The sequence below is a fragment of the Danio rerio genome, chromosome 3, assembly GCF_049306965.1.
Source record: "Danio rerio strain Tuebingen ecotype United States chromosome 3, GRCz12tu, whole genome shotgun sequence".
Classification (NCBI taxonomy): Eukaryota; Metazoa; Chordata; class Actinopteri; order Cypriniformes; family Danionidae; genus Danio; species Danio rerio.
The window spans coordinates 66,836,694-66,855,000 of NC_133178.1; the positions used below are offsets into that span (position 1 = coordinate 66,836,694).

At 35.9% G+C, this 18,307-nt stretch overlaps 1 protein-coding gene across 2 annotated transcripts in view; it reads left to right on the forward strand.

The window, feature by feature from the left end:
- The first annotated feature begins 5,726 nt into the window (after positions 1-5,726).
- Positions 5,727-18,307, forward strand: part of fam20ca (FAM20C golgi associated secretory pathway kinase a) — a 67,512-nt gene continuing 54,931 nt past the window's right edge. Inside the window, exons 1-2 of one of the 2 annotated variants that reach the window (XM_073945249.1) lie at positions 5,727-6,731; positions 14,447-14,769. Coding sequence is in view for 1 of the 2 variants with exons in the window: in XM_009299891.5 (XP_009298166.2) it covers positions 6,145-6,674; positions 14,588-14,769 (712 nt within the window). In the remaining variant the exon portion in view is untranslated. The remainder of the gene's footprint in view (positions 6,732-14,446; positions 14,770-18,307) is intronic. The other variant, XM_009299891.5, reaches the window with a different exon arrangement.

Here is an 18,307-nt window from a genome sequence, read left to right on the forward strand (position 1 = left end):
TGATTCATAAATTCAAAACACAATTTGTTAAAATGCTAAGCTAATTTGTAAATTCAAATCATAATGCATAAATATGCTAATCTAATTCATAAAATCAGAACAAAATTCATAAACATAAGCTCATTAGTAAGTTCAAAATGCAATTCATAAATACACAAATTCCATTGGTAATTCAAAACACGAGTCATAAATAAGCAAACCTATTGCGTGAATTCAAAACACTTAAAAGTGCTGTCAAATGTTTTCAAACTCACATTATTAGCATTTAAGTACAGCACATGATCAGTACCAGAGGTGATCATCGTCATAGTAGTTAATGCTGTTGTTCTGCCGCGACATCGCAGAAATAGTTTCTAAAATAGAAATGTTGAGCGCCGCTGTCACAGATAGTAGGACAAAAATGAATTCTAACATGAAAACAAAGCTTTAACATATAGCTTTTATTAAATGTCATGGAAGCGTGTTATTACAAAAAGGAGGAGAAATATGAGCACATTGGTGACGTCCTCATTTCTCAAAATGCTTATAAATCCTACAGGATGAGTTTAATCAGAGAGTAAAGCTGCACACTGACTCCTGTGATGGTTGGGTTTAGGGGTGGGGTGGGGTGAAGGCAATACAATATACGGTTTTGACAGTATATGAATGGAAACCTATGTAATGTCCCCACTTTTCACAATACAAACGTGTGTGTGTGTGTGTGTGTGTGTGTGTGTGTGTGTGTGTGTGTGTGTGTGTGTGTGTGTGTGTGTGTGTGTGTGCGCGTGTGCGCGTGAAACACAAAAACACTCTCCTTTTGTTTACCCTCCCTTTGACCAGCCTGTAATGAAGCACTCTCCATCTCCAGATTCTAATAAACACAATGACGTGTTCACAATAGCTCTCCGATAGCCAGATCTCGTCAGATGAGCATAAGAGCGAGAGATAGCAGCGCTACAGATAACATCTTCACCGCTCCACATGCTTTGTTGCTCCGTGAAAAGCAGCAGAAATCGGCGGACAGTGAAGGAGGACGGCGCGCAAATATGGAAACGTTCATTAAAGACATTTTGTAGTTGAACAAAGCAGATCCTGGCCCACGCTTAACCCTGAGTTACCATGATATTCACAATACACTGTAGAAATAACAACAACATTTCAACAGTTACTACATTGGCTACCGGAAAAATCAGTACGCTAACAACTATTGTTCATTATTAGTTCATGTTAGTAAATACTAACTAATAATGTTAATATTATATTATTACCTACTAATAATGTTCAGATTTAATGTTAAGATGTAAAAATAAGATGTTTGTAAATACTAATACTTAACTAATACTACTACCAATAATAATAATAATAATAATAATAATAATAATAAAGCACTTTTTCTCCATAAGATCAAAGGGCCTTACAAGCATTAAAAGCCTCTTCACCTTTGTGTATTTCTTCATCCACATAGAGTGACAGCAGATCAATAAACACACTACAGTTTGACAAAGTTTGCAGCAAATGATGTTTGTGTTTCTGTTTGTGTGCTTGTTTGTGTGTTTGAGTTTGTTTGTGTGTTTGTGCTTGTATTTGTTTGTTTAAGTTTGTTTGTTTGTGTGCTTGTATTTGTTTGTTTGGGGTTTGTTTGTGCGTCTGTGATTGTATTTGTTTGTTTGAGTTTGTTTGTTTGTTTGTGTGTGCTTGTTTGTGTGTTTGTGCTTGTATTTGTTTGTTTGTTTGTTTGTTTGTGTGTGCTTGTTTGTGTGTTTGTGCTTGTATTTGTTTGTTTAAGTTTGTTTGTTTGTGTGTTTGTATTTGTTTGTTTGAGCTTTGTTTGTGTGTGTGTGCTTGTTTGTGTGTTTGTGCTTGTATTTGTTTGTTTAAGTTTGTTTGTTTGTGTGCTTGTATTTGTTTGTTTAAGATTTGTTTGTGTGTTTGTGCTTTATTTGTTTGTTTGAGTTTGTTTGTTTGTTTGTGTGTGTGCTTGTATTTGTTTGTTTGAGTTTGTTTGTTTGTGTGTTTGTGCGTGTATTTGTTTGTTTAAGTTTGTTTGTTTGTGTGTGTGCTTGTATTTGTTTGAGTTTATTTGTTTGTTTGTGTGTGTGCTTGTTTGTGTGTTTGTGCTTGTATTTGTTTGTTTAAGGTTTGTTTGTGTGTTTGTGCTTGTATTTGTTTGTTTAAGTTTGTTTGTGTGTGTGTGCTTGTATTTGTTTGTTTGAGTTTGTTTGTTTGTTTGTGTGTGTGCTTGTTTGTGTGTTTGTGCTTGTATTTGTTTGTTTAAGTTTGTGTGTTTGTGCTTGTATTTGTTTAAGTTTGTTTGTGTGTGTGCTTGTATTTGTTTGTTTGAGTTTGTTTGTTTGTGTGTTTGTGCTGGTATTTGTTTGTTTAAGTTTGTTTGTGTGTGTGTGTGTGTGTGTGTGTGTGTGTGTGCTTGTATTTGTTTGTTTGAGTTTATTTGTTTGTTTGTGTGTGTGCTTGTTTGTGTGTTTGTGCTTGTATTTGTTTGTTTAAGGTTTGTGTGTGTGTTTGTGCTTGTATTTTTTTGTTTGAGTTTGCTTGTTTGTGTGTGTGCTTGTTTGTGCTTGTATTTGTTTGTTTAAGTTTGTGTGTTTGTGCTTGTATTTGTTTAAGTTTGTTTGTGTGTGTGCTTGTATTTGTTTGTTTGAGTTTGTTTGTTTGTGTGTTTGTGCTAGTATTTGTTTGTTTAAGTTTGTTTGTGTGTGTGTGTGTGTGTGTGTGTGTGTGTGCTTGTATTTGTTTGTTTGAGTTTATTTGTTTGTTTGTGTGTGTGCTTGTTTGTGTGTTTGTGCTTGTATTTGTTTGTTTAAGGTTTGTGTGTGTGTTTGTGCTTGTATTTTTTTGTTTGAGTTTGCTTGTTTGTGTGTGTGCTTGTTTGTGCTTGTATTTGTTTGTTTGAGTTTGTTTGTTTGTGTGTGTGCTTGTTTGTGCTTGTATTTGTTTGTTTGTTTGTTTGTTTGTTTGTTTGTTTGTTTGTTTGTTTGTTTGTTTGTTTGTTTGTGTGCTTGTGCTTGTGTTTGTTTGTTTGAGTTTGTTTGTTTGTTTGTGTGCTTGTTTGTTTGTTGATGTTTGTTGTTTGTGTGTTTGTATTTGTTTGTGTTTGTGTGTTTTTTTGAGTTTGCTTGTTGGTTTGTGTTTGTATTTGTGTGTGTTTGTTTTCTGTTTGTGTGTCTGTCTTTATGTGTTTGTTTGAGTGCTTGTTTGTTGGTGTTTGTGATTGTTTGTTTGTGTGTTTGTATGTTTATATTTGTTTGTTTGTGTTAATTTGTGTTTGTGCTGGTGCTTGTCTGTGTGTTTGTTCATTCGCTTTTCCATCCTCTTACATGGCAAATAATTTAAAATCAGTTTGGGAAAGTGTGTGTGTGTGTGCGTGTGCGTGTGCGTGTGCATGTGTGTGTGTGTGTGTGAAAAGAGTTCTTGCGTATCACACTGTTTGTGTTTATTTGCTTAAATGCTGAGCTTGACAGTTCAGGTAATGAACTCAACAGATCAAGTCCAGAACACCCGACCTGGAAACCTTTCATGAATAACATTAACCAACATTATATCATGTGCTTAAAGGGGCACTCACCGCTGCATTAATATTCCATTCTCATTTATTAAAGCAACAGTTGAAGATACACTGAGGAATGCTGGAATTTATTTCTGATAAAGAGGGGGGGGGGGGGGGTATTGTATTTACTACGGAAGTCTTTTGCTTTCAGTCATGTGCGGAGACCAGTGGTGCATTTCTGAAAACCATTGTTAGTTAACTAAGGTCAAGAGTTCTGTATTTACAAACATAGTTCATTGATTTGGTGTATCCCAAATCCATCATTCCACCGAACGTTTGCAAACTGTGTCACAAACTGTACACTTACAACTACACCTCTAGAGCTGTAGTTAGAAGCAGAGTTCCTGCTTGTGTTCTCTTCCCAGTTATACTGCATGCAAATTTCTAATCAGCCAATCACATGGCAGCAGCTCAATGCATTTAGGACATGGTCAAGATGATCTGCTGCAGTTCAAAGCGAGCATCAGAATGGGGAAGAAGATGATTTAAGAGACTTTGAACGTGGAGGACAATGGTTACAGGTTTCCAACATTTCTCAAAATATCTTCTCTTTTAAATTCAACAGAATAAAGAAAGCCAAATAGTTTTGGAACAAGTAAAGGCTGAGCAAATGATGAAAGAGTTTTTCATTTTATGGGGGAACTTTCCCTTTAACCATTGTTAAACACACACACACACACACACACACACGCACACACACACACACACACACACACACACACCGTCTATTAGCTAATCAGTTTACTAAAGTTAAACAAAGTATGAATAATATTGCACAGCATTTATTATTTAGTAACTAATGCATTATTAAAATCCTTCCCTAAACTAATGCATTGTTAAAAATAAAACCTTTCATTAAAATATATAAATAAATAAAAAAAATAATAAACAAACAGATAAATACATAAATAAATAAAAAGTAAATAAATATATACATAAATAAATAAACACATAAATAAACAAACAAATAAATAAATAAATAAACACGTAAAATAAATAAATAAACACGTTAATTAAATAAATAAACAAATAAATAAATAAATAAATAAATAAACATATAAAATAATTAAATAAATAAATAAACACATAAATAAATAAATAGATAAATAAATAAATAAATAAATAAATAAATAAATAAATAAATAAATAAACACATAAATAAATAAATAAATAAATAAATAAATAAATAAATAAATAAATAAATAAATAAATAAATAAATAAATAAATAAACACATAAATAAATAAACACATAAATAAACACATAAATAAACATAAATAAACACATAAATAAATAAATAAATAAATAAATAAATAAACACATTAAAAATAAATAAATAAATAAATAAATAAATAAATAAACACATAAAAAATAAATTAAATAAACACATAAAATAATTTTTTTAAATAAATAAACACGTTAAATAAATAAATAAACACATAAATAAATAAATAAATAAATAAATAAATAAATAAATAAATAAATAAATAAATAAACACATAAATAAACACATAATAAATAAATAAATAAATAAATAAATAAATAAATAAATAAATAAATAAATAAATGAATAAAGGTTGTGCTTGTTAACATTAGTTAATGCACAGTGAGTTACCATGAACTAACATTATTTAACTCATTAACATTAACATTAACAAAGAATAAATACCGTAATGAATGAATTACTAATTGTTTGTTTATGTTAGTAAATACCTTAACTAATGGACAATTATTTTAAAGTGTTACCAACTATTGTTTACCATTAACTACTGGCTTATTATCAGCCTATTATCAAAACATTACCTGTTCATTAGCGGTTATAAATCTTATTCTGCATCCCTAATCTTACCCTAAACATTCCTTAATTTCCTTAAACATTATTAATTACTAAATATTAATAAGCAGCCAATTATTGGTTTATTTAGCCAGTAGTGTTTGTAAATGCTTCATTAATACTCTGAGTTGTGACCTAAAGTGTCACCGTGAGAAGTTATTATAGTCAGTGTAATGCGCCCTCTGTCTGCAACAGCGGGGACTGCAGCCACATTCCCAGCCCAATATCTTAGAGTCGCTCTTCCTTGAGTCTCACACACACACTCACACACACACTCAGCCAATCTGAGCGCTGTGACGAGAAGAGGCAGGATCCCAATATTTAACACACAGTGCACTGATACATCTACACCTGTCACTGGCTGCTCCTCATCAAGAACTAATGCACTTTATCTGTACATGCTGCCGGACACATCCGCACATGGGACTGCTGATCCGCGGCTCTTGACGACTCGATCTGGGGTTTTTTTAATGTGTATGTGTGTGTTTTGCATTACATACCAGGACGTTTTCGCTTTTATTATGCACCTGTAAGGATGCGACAGGGCATCTGATTTAAAAAAGGGGGAGAAATCAACTATGCCAAGAATACCAAATTGATACGCATCTGGACGCAGCAGGATGCAAAGGAAGACCTTTTCCGAACATGGATCTCCTATCTTAAAGAGGATTACAGTAGCTGGACAGATGCGCTCTTGAATATCTTTCCTCATCATCATCATCATCATATTGTGCTCTATTTAGCCTAAATATAATAAATAAACCATAATGATACTCTTTCGTAAATTCCGCGTGCTGATTTTAACGGTGTTCCTCATCGCCTGCACCATGCACATCATGATAGACCTGTTACCCAAGCTGGAGAAGCGCGCGGCGGGCTCGAGCTCCAGCGCTGGAGGGGGCAGCGGCTGCTCCTGCGCTCACACGCCGGGCGAGGAGCCTCGATCCTGGGGTAAACAGCGAGCCAGAGCCGCCGATCCCGGCTGGCCTAACAAGCACTCTCTGAGATTACTGCAGGATTTCAGCAATGAGCCCAACTCTAATTTGACGTCGCAGTCGCGGGAAAAGGTGACAGAGAGAGCCGGCTCTGAGAAGCAGGGCTCCGGGAAGAGGGGGCTGATGCGGGAGGCGGACAGCCGGCAGAGGCGCACTGATGTGCGGGTCTCCTCCGTGCTGCAGTCGCTGTTTGAACATCCGCTCTACCGGACCGTCCTGCCGGATCTAACCGAAGAGGACACCCTTTTCAACCTCAATGCGGAGATCAGACTGTACCCCAAAGCTGCCGGACAACAAGAATGGCAAGTGCCACTTTAAATCTGATCTTTCTCTTAGCATTGATTTACACCTAATTGAATGTAAAGTACATTATTCCTAAAATATAGGGTTGGGTGTTTTTGTGAAAGGTTGGTTTGGTTTAGGATCATTTCATATAATAAGACATAATTTAATATGAATTATTTATGTGCTGTCAAACAATCACATGCAAGATTAAAGTTTATATACTGTGCATTTTGCTTAAATATGCACAGAAACGCACTATATGAAGCACAAAAATATACACATGATAGATAGATAGATAGATAGATAGATAGATAGATAGATAGATAGATAGATAGATAGATAGATAGATAGATAGATAGATAGATAGATAGATAGATAGATAGATAGATGCTTTACATCTGATCTTTCTCTTAACAGATAGTCATTGGTTTACACTTTATGAAATCAAACTAATGTAGAATATTGAATATTCTTACCCCTGGGTTAGGTGTTTTGTAGAAGAGTTTGGTTTAGGCTAATGCCATGTAATAAGGTATAACTTAATGTTAATAGCATGTACAGGCGTGCTAATTGATGAACACTGTCCCTGCCAAATAAACAAATGAAATAAACATAGTAAGTAGTGCTGACAAACGATTAATCGCGAACGTTTATATTTACATGATACATGTGTTTACGTGCATATTTATGAATGTGTGAACACACATGTACTGTATATAAAATACAAAATAAATATATTCACGTATATATCTGTATGCCATTTTAATTATTTTTCGCATCCAAGATAAAAGTTTGTATTTACATGTAGAGCTACATGTATTCTGTGTGTGTATATATAAATATACGGTTGAAGTCAGAATTATTAGCGCCCCTGTTTATTATTTCCCCAATTTCTGTTTAATGGAGGGAAGATTGTTTCAGCACATTTCTAAGCATAATAGTTTTAATAACTCATCTCTAATAACTGATTTATTTTCTCTTTGTCATGATGACAGTAAATAATATTTTAGTTGATATTTTTCAAGACACTTCTATTCAGCTTAAAGTGACATCTAAAGGCTTAACTAGGTTAATTAGGGTAACTAGGCAGGTTATGGTAATTAGGCAAGTTACTGTATAATGATGGTTTGTTCTGTAGACTATCAGAAAAAAAATAACTTAAAGAGGCTAATTATTTTGATCCAAAAATGGCTTTAAAAAAATTCAAAACTGTTTTTATTCTTGCAGAAATAAAACAAATAAGACTTTCTCCAGAAGAAAAAATATTATCAGACATACTGTGAACATTTCGTTGCTCTGTTAAACATCATTTGGGAGATATTTAATTTAATTTAATTTAATTTAAAGGTCACCTAGGTTACGCCTTTTTTCAGATTTAATATAAGTCTTTTGCGTCCCTAGAATGTGTATATAAAGTTTCAGATCAAAATACCCATCAGATTTTTCATTACACCTTTTACAAGATGCTGTTTTATACTGATTTCCAGCAGGGGGTGGTTTTGTCGTACTGCGCCTTTAAGGCGATTCTTTCCCGCCCACTTTCTCGCCCACTACATGCCTCCTCCCTCAGCTGCGTCAGACAACAGACAGACTTAAAGGAAGAAGGTCTCACGTAGCGTTTGTGAGATACTACAGTAAGAACTAATCTTTACTAATCAGTATTGTGAAGTTGCATTGATGAGTCACACACAATATCGTTACGAAGTTAACGCGCGCGCGCACGCACACACACGCACACAGGCAGGCAGACAGAGCGCGCTTAGCTTAGTTAAGGCTAACCTCAAGTACTGTGTGGATATCTGTTATGCTAATGTACAAAATAAACCTGATTTAACTTCCACAAACCGGGATTGAAGCGTCTTTTATAATTGTTCTGACACTGTGCTGATGAAGTAAAGCTGAAGTAAAACGCTGTAATTAATTACACATACTCTGCTTTAAAACACTTTAAACATGTGAAACTCACTCTTAATCACATTTGTTGATGATTGCTGATCCTAGCGAACAGAACAGACCTTTTATTCCCGGTTGCTTTGCGTATGTCTGTCTGGTCTTGTTGACATATACACGCGACTACTGGAACATGTTAATTGCGCGCAGCTGTCAATCAATTCGGTGGGCGGGGGGATCGCACACCTACGTAATGGTGCGATCGATTTGAAAACAGCTCCAATTGGCCGACCCTTTTTTTTTGTAGTTAAATTGAAAAAAAAGGACTGGGTGTGTTCATATCACCCCAGTATGACGGTCTATACACTATACCAACACACAGATCTGTCCAAACAGCTTGAAAAGTAGATTTTTTACCATAGGTGCCCTTTAATATATAAAAAATCAAAAGGGGGCTAATAATTCTGACTTCAACTGTATATCCTCAGACATGTACTTTATATAAGATACACAATTGAAAACAATCACTTTTAAGATTTACTTGACAAAATCCATTTGCAGCAACAATTTGAGTAAAATGCAGTACATTAAGTTATATAAGTACATGCAACATGTGAATATTCTGTAAAATGAATGACTTTATTTAGGAGTGTAACAGTGGGCAGCTAGTGAAGTGCTGTGCTGGTAAACCTCACTCCTCTGGGCACGAAAAGCTGCTCTGGTGACAGCCGCTAGAGGCCATGGTCTTTAGCCTCCTTGTTAGAGGAACAGAGGAACCAACTCCCATATTTGCGATCCCAGCTTGGAGCGGGTTGGGTGGTGTAGGAACAGCAGGGTTACATTAGGGTAAATGTTGAGTAAAAACCCACTGATTATCTCAAATAGACAAAAGACGTGTTGCTTTATCAAATTAAGTCAAATGTATTCGATTTCTTTTTTCTCACTTTCAGTGTTTTCGCCGTTCATAATAAACAGATGTGAGGGTTTTATGGGCATCCCAAGCAAGACAATAGCTTTTGATTAAAAATTGCTTAAATATATTTTTGCAATAAATAGCAAGGTGGCTCAGGGGTGAGCACTGTGGCCTCACAGCAAGAAGGTCCCGGCTGGGTCAGTTGGTGTTTCTATGTGGAGTTTGCATGTTCTCCCTGTGTTGGTGTGGGTTTCCTCTGGGTGTTTCAGTCCAAACACATGCGCTATAGGGGAACTGATAAACTAAACTGGCCGTAGTGTATGAGTGTGTGTGTGTGTGTGTGTGTGTGTGTGTGTGTGTGTGTGTGTGTGTGTGTGTGTGTGTGTGTGTGTGTGTGTGTGAATGAGTGTGTATGGGTGTGAATGAGTGTGTATGGGTGTGAATGAGTGTGTATGGGTGTTTCCCTGCACTAGTTTGCAGCTGGAAGGTCATCCACTTAAACATCCATAAAACATATGCTGGAATAGTTGGCGGTTCATCCCACTGTGATGTCCCCTGATAGATAAGGGACTAAGCAGACGGAGAATGAATGAATGGAGTAAATGAATTCACTGAACTCTATTTATTAGATGTAAATGTTTAATGTTTTACATTTTACTTGGGGAAATTCCTTGACATTTATTATTGCATTTTGAAAGTAATGACTGTAAATGTATTGGATTTTACCACACTAAACAGTTTATTTTTTTTCTCAGTGTAATCGCATCACACTTCTGTCGTGCTTTGCAATACTCATGAACACACAGTAAATGCGTCTAGAACTGCTAATTTTGGATGTAAACACTAGTAGTTAAAGACAGGTGAAATAAAGTGGAACTCATCTGTTTCCTAATAAACAAAGGTGATTATTGGGACAACACTGGACATGTCTTTGCTTGTTTTGAGCTTGTAAGGAGGCTGAAAGGAGTGTTAACATGGATTAATTACAAAGCAACTGGGAAAACGAGATCGACAGGAACTACAAAAACGAAAAACAATCTCACGTCACCGAGGTCACAGTGATCTCACTTTGAGTAAATAATGACCACGCTGCCCACATCAACAATACTACAGTCATTTATAGGAACTACTGTGCTGCTTTTTAAAACGTACTATAGTAAAGTACTTGCATTTAAAAAGTTGTAATACCATAGCTGCTATGGTAATAAAATAACTACAGTGATTGATCTGTAGTTGCTATGGAAATACAACAGCTATAGTGATTGATCAGTTGTGGTCATTCTACAGTTGCTATGGTAACACAACAAGTATAGTAACTGGTCTGTTGTGGTGATTCTGCAGTTACTATGGTAACACGACAACTATAGCAAGTGATCTGTTGCAGTGGTTCTACAGTTGCTATGGAAAAACAACAACTAAAGTAATTGATCTGCTGTGGTGATTCTACAGTTGCTATGGTAACACAACAACTATAGTAATTGATCTGTTGTGGGGATTCTACAGTTGTTATGGTTACACAACAAATATAGTGATTGATCTGTTGTGGGGATTCTACAGTTGCTATGGTAACACTACAACTATAGTGATTGATCTGTAGTGATTGATCCGTTGTGGTGATTCAACAGTTGCTATGGTAACAAGAACTATAGTGATTGATCTGTTGTGGTGATTCTACAGTTGCTATGGAAACACAACAACTACAGTAATACAAAACAAATTCCCCCAGTACTGTAGTTTTCTACAACTGTAGCAGTATATATTATACTACAATACACTTGTTTACTAGCAAAATCTAAAGTTTACAGTAACTATTACAGTTCACTATAGTTGTTATTACAGTGCGCTGGAGAATTCATTTACAAAAAGTACTAAATACTATACTGTATAATGCACTTTACTAGAGTATGTTCAAATACACTATGGTATTTACTGTACATTACTACAGTGTCTTGTATTGAGGGTGCGCTGTACGAAATTACATTTCTAGGTGAATTTAAAAGTATAAATCTATGTGCCTAACTTGACTTGTTGAGTTTACAAACTGTTTTATATCAGTTTATTGTTATTTAATTTGAATGTTACTTTGATTCAACTTAAAAATTAAAGGCAACCAGTCCTTTTCTGTTGTTGTTGTTGTTGTTGTTGCTGTTGTTGTTGTTGTTGTTGTTGTTGTGTTTTTGCAGTTGGAGCTCAAGAATGGTGATATTTATTCATTGGGATAAACCCCTTGAGATGTACCATCTCATTTTCAAGAGGGTCCCACAATTAATCACAATCACATAATAACAACACCAGAAGACAAGCAAAACATAACTAACACAACATCCATAGAACATGACATAACATCAAAATAATAATATTAATAATAATAATAAATAATAATAATAAAAAATAACAATAATAATAATAAATAAATGAATGAATAAAGCTAAAAATATAAAGAGGAAACACATATCCAGAGCTCATATGTGTTGGAGACTTGTGATATTGCAGATTCAGAATTTCCAGTTGATCCTGACTCACAGTGAGGGTTACAGTATAAGCGTGGATGTGAGACGCATTTGAGCAGGTCTTTTTTGTTTTTATATACAGTTGAAGTCAGAATTATTCTCCACCTGTTTATTTGTTTTTTCCAATTTCTGTTTAACGGAGAGCAGATTTATTCAGCACATTTCTAATCATAATAGTGTTAATAACTCATCTCTAATAACTGATTCATTTTCTCTTTGTCATGATGACAGCACATAATATTAGACTAGATATTCTTCAAGACACTTCTATACAGCTTAAAGTGACATTTAAAGGCTTCACTAGGGTAATTAGGGTAACTAGGCAGGTAAGGGTAATTAGGCAAGTCATTGTATAATGATGGTTTTTTCTGTAGACTATCAGGAAAAAATATAGCTCAAAGGGGCTGATAATATTGACCTTAAAATTGCTTTTAAAAAATTAACAACTGCTGTTATTCTAGCCGAAATAAAACAAATAGGACTTTCTAAAGAAGAAAAAATATTATCAGACATACTGTGAACATTTCCGTGCTCTATTAAACATAATTTGGGAAATATTTAAAAAAGAAGATAAAAATTAAAGGGAGGAGAAAAATTCTGCCTTTAACTGTTCACATAAAATGGGTGAATGCTGTGATTTGTCTTTTTAATGTGTCTTTTTATTTAATTTGTGAGCGCATTAGACAACTTTTGGACATTTTTTTACTTAAAACAAGCAAAATAATCGGCCACTGGGGTGAGCAAAATAATCTCAAAAGGAAAAAGCATAAATATATGTGTTTTTACTGTTCAGCTTTAAAAAGTCCGACATCAGACTCCCTGTGCTTTACAAAAGGATTGTTTTTTTCCAGTATTTTGTGTTCAACATGAAAAATCAATTCGTAATATTTTTTTAACCTCTGAAATGTTCATTTTTGCCTGAACTGGGCATTTAAGCATGCCTAAATTAGCTAAACATAGCATTTTAACCTTGCCTGAATATGGTGGCATGCAGTGTTTTTTATGACCGAACTGTGTTTGTGTGTGTTTGTGTGTGTGTGTGTGTGTGTGTGTGTTTGTTTGTGTGTGTGTGTGTGTGTGTGTGTGTGTGTGTGTGTGTGTGTGTGTGTGTGTGTGTGTGTGTGTGTGTGTTATTATGAGGTCAGAGGTCACAGGGGAAGGAACTAAAGCTGATGCATTCAGTCATTTTCCTGTCATCATAGTAACAATCCAGCAGATTCATTCAGCTAAATAAATAAACAAATAAATAGATAAATAAATAAATAAATAAATAAATAAATAAATAAATAAATAAATAAATAAATAAATAAACAAATAAATAAATAAATAAATAAATAAATAAATAAATAAATAGATTAATAAATTCCCCCTCCGTGTTTTCCAGTTATGCAGTGACTTACATAAAATAAATAATATCATCATTAAATAAATAATAAATATTATTAATTAATAAAAATACTGTATTATTATTATTATTATTATTATTATTATTATTATTATTAATATTAAATAAACATGCTGCTCACATTCAGTTAAAATATAATTAAGTAAATAAATAAATAAATAAATAAAAACAAACAAATAAATAAATAAATAAATTCCCCTTTGTGTTTACCTGTTATGCAGTGACTAACATAAAATAAATAATATTAATGTTAAATAAATAATAAATAATATTAATTTATAAAAATATATTATGTTATTATAAGATGTTATTATTATTATTATTATTATTATTATTTCTTATAATAATAATAACAATAATGTTGATCAAACTTGCTGCTCACATTCAGTTAAAAATATAATTCAGTTAATAAATAAATCAATCAATCAATCAATCAATAAATGAACAAATAAATAAATAAACCTTTTTGTTATTACACAAAAATGCTGTTCACGTTCAGACACGCTCACCTTCAGTTACATAAAAAGAAAAATTAAATAAAATAAAACTAAATTGTCACAATCACCAGTGATCTAATCCTTGCAGATTGCTGGTAAAAACAAATATTGCTAAAGAACTACAAACTCGCTGTTACATGGACTACAGATCCAGTCATGCACCGCACACACACACGTTTCAGATAACGATTGATTACACTCACACTGCTGGGAGCTGCTCAAAGACTTAAAGGGATTATTAAGACAGCACACACACACACGCATTGTTGCTGAGTCTTGTCATACTGCTTGTGAACATTACGACGTGTTTTCCTTTCTATGCCTTCCATGTTAGACCTTTGCTTTGTTTTGTTTGTTTCATTGTTTATCCCTGTCTGCTGCCTGCCTTCTGAACTCTCGCCTGTTATTTTCACTACGAATCTGGACTGCCCGTATACATCTGTTTGCTCCTGTGTTGAGCGTTGCTTGCTGAACGTCCTGCTAATAAACCCTGCATTTGGATCCACACCTCTGTTGTCAGCGCCCGCTTTATATTACATAAATAAATAAACATTCAGACATGTAAAATCATAAGGCAATGAAAAATAGAGTTAGACCTGAATGGAGACAGAATTTGAGTTTTTGTGTGACCTGCCCCTTTAAATCCCCCTCATTAGTCACAGTCCAGTGACTAAGATCCTGAATTCTTATATATTGTATTATTTCTCCTGTTCAGGCATAATGAGGGTAATGTGGAGGAGGAGGAGTTCAGTCCTCCAGGAGAAGCCAACAGCGAGTCCTACCCAAACTGGCTGCGCTTCCACATCGGGATTAATCGATACGAACTATACTCCAGACACAATCCTGTGATCGCCGCGCTGCTCAGAGACCTGCTGTCCCAGAAGATCAGCAGTGTGGGTGAGTCCAAAAAACACCATTGACCAGTGCTTTACAGCAGGTGTGTGTGTGTGTGAGTGTGTGTGTGTGTGTGTGCGTACTCATGCTAGCGGACTTCAGGACCTATTTCTGTAGGCAGAGTGACGACAGAAGCCTTTCATTCCCCTGAGAGCCTGAGATGGACAGATACTCTTCCTCCATTAGACTGAAAGTTCACCTCCAGATCTCACTAGCCTTATTTCCTCCAGCGCTGTGATGCTCTTATAAAACACACTCTGACTCCAGACACCAGAACCACAGACCAGACATTTAAATACACTGCACAACATGCTTTCCTTACGTCGAGTGTTTGATCTTGTTTCTAATCAAAATATCTAAAAGTTCTGAATTCAAAAAGCATTTTCTAGAAATTATGAAAAAATATTGTTTTGTTTTAGGAATAATATGCAAAATTCAGTGAGTTTTTCCCCTTAAAACAAGCTAAATAACCTGCTAACGTTGTAGTGAGGTACCATCTGAAATACATTACTCACGGTGTGTTGTTGCATGTTTCAGTTGACAAATCCACTAGAGGGCGCTGTTTACATATTTGCTAATCAGAAATACGTTACTTTCAGTGTTTTGTTATGCATTTCAGATGGCAAATCCACTAGAGGGCGCTGTTGCCATATTTGCGAATCAGAAATACATTATTTACGGTGTTTTGTTGTACGTTTTGGATGACAAATCCTCTAGAGGGCGCTGTCTAACTATTTTCGAATCAGAAATACAGAACTTACGGTGTTTTGTTGTATGTTTCAGATGACAAATCCTCTAGAGGGCGCTGTCTACATATTTGCTAATCAGAAATACGTTACTTTCATTGTTTTGTTGTATGTTTTAGATGACAAATCCACTAGAGGGCGCTGTCTATATATTTGCGTAACAGAAATGCGTTACTTACGGTGTTTTGTTGTAGGTTTTAGATGACAAATCCACTAGAGGGCGCTGTCTATATATTTGCGTAACCGAAATGCGTTACTTACAGTGTTTTGTTGTACGTTTTAGATGACAAATCCACTAGAGGGCGCTGTCTATATATTTACGTAACAGAAATGCGTTACTTACGGTGTTTTGTTGTACGTTTCAGATGACAAATCCACTAGAGGGCGCTGTCTACCTATTTGCGAATCAGAAATACGTTACTTTCAGTGTTTTGTTATACGTTTTAGATGACAAATCCACTAGAGGGCGCTGTCTATATATTTGCGAATCAGAAATACGTTACTTTCAGTGTTTTGTTATTCGTTTTAGATGACAAATCCACTAGAGGGCACTGTCTAACTATTTTCGAATGAGAAATACAGAATTTACGGTGTTTTGTTGTACGTTTGAGATGACAAATCCACTAGAGGGCACTGTCTATATATTTGCGTAACAGAAATGCGCTACTTAGGGTGTGTTTTGTTGTAAATTGGCTGTAGTGTGTGAGCGAGTGTGTGTAAATGAGCGTGTATGGTTGTTTCCAAGTATTGGGTTGCGCCTGGAAGATATTTAGATTTTTCTGACTATATTTTATGCAGTGTGTGGCACTAAAAACACTATAAGAATTGCCTTTGTTCACTTCTTAGCACAGCCTCAGGAACAAACAACACCTTTCCAGAGGTAATTTTAGCATATTAGGATTAATTAAGCTCATAAATGCAGCACTTAGCGAAACGCTCTCCACAAACGACACCAAAACAGTGAAACATTTAGCAAAAATAGACCACATTTAATCAAATAAATAGAGCAGCTCTCTGGGGGTTGACGCAAATCATAGGATGTACACTTATTTATGTGCGTATGGAGCAGGATTATGGCTTTATTCCTGCTGATGTGTCTCTAACTAATGAGTTCAATAAGACTGCAGAACTGCACAGGTGCCCTCGGGGGAAATATGAGACAGGCTTTTTTTTTTTTTGGATTACTCGACGTAAAGCCGTATCAGCCATCTTTGCTGTCCAATCTCATTAATCTGCCTGACAAAAAAATAATAAATAAATAAATCAAAATGTTCTGCTGATGCACGGTTAGTTTGCTTGCTTCGCTCTTAAAGGGGCAGCTCAACCAAAGATAACTGCATTTAATTCAGCCTCAGGCAGTCTAATATACAGTAGAGGGCAAACTTATTAATATTTTTCTAATAATTCCTTTAAAAATGATCACGTTATTTACTATAATCTTTGTTTTGGCACATTTTCACTGTGTGGTACGGTACTGTCCACTTTTAGGTATGCTGTGTGTAGTAAAGCCGCCTTTCCTCTGCACACGACATTTGGATTAGGGCTGTAATCGGGCCATAAAAGTAAGACCCGACATGGCCCAACCCGACAACTACATTCTGACAATTTAGCCTACCCAATTAGACCCGGAGGAAACCCACGAGAACGCAGGGAGAACATGCAAACTCCACACAGAAACGCCAACTGAGCCGAGATTCGAACCAGCGACCAATGTAGTGAGTGACTTCATCATCTTCCCTGTCAGCTCGCTGTACATTGCTGTTTAGCGCTCTATTGTAATTAGGCTTGGTCCAATAGACGACGCCATCATCCATCGCCGATGGCCAATAGACAACACGATCCATCGCCCCACCCCCGTCACAAACCCGCTCGCGAAAAATACACACTCGTCTACACTAGTACATCTTAGTATTAAAATGGCATTTTAGAGCGAAAACGATCCACAACGTGTTTTACCTAGCATTTCTGAACAGCCCTCAGCCACACACACATACACACACACACAGCCACACGCTGTCATGCGCTCGTCTGAGCTCCAGGCAGAGAGCAGTGCACGTCAGAGAGTTTATGAAGGATGTAGCGCTGGATCATCGCGTCTCACTATGTGAAGTTTAAAGTTTGAAGTTTCAAGAGGAGCACGCGCTTATGATTGACAGCACCTGGCCCACATTAGCTAACACTCATTTACCAATCAGACGACTCCTTACCCACTATAAATAACCAGAGCATCTTACTTCAGCCATCTTCGTCTTGAAGAACCACCCCTACTCCTTCCCTTTCCTTGTCAGGGCAGCACGGAGGCCTAGTGGTTAGCACCACGGCCGCACAGCAAGCATGCCACCAGCTCGGACACTTCCTGGCCAGGTCGCGTTTCTGTGCGGAGTTTGCATGTTCTCCTCGTGTTTGCGTGGGTTTTCACCGGGCTCTCCGGTTTCCTGCCACAGACCAAAAACATGTAAGTAAATCGACTAATTTAAATTGACAGCATAGACACTTCACAGCATCAATCTACTTCCAACATTATCAAGTTACGGACTTGAACTCGGACTTCCCTCTCGCCCTGCAACGGGAGGGAGCCCCGGGCTCGAGGATCTTATGAGTTCAGGGCTTTCACCCTGGACAGCATGCCAAACACGCTCCGTAATCAATCATCAGCAAAGGGCGAACTTTTGAAAGTTGTTAAGCGTGATATTCAGACATCCCAAGAAGTTCCGGGAGTCTCTGTGCATTTACAGGACTCATAATGCCCGCCAACGAGTGATAATCACCCGGAAATCACACGTCTCCCTCCTGGT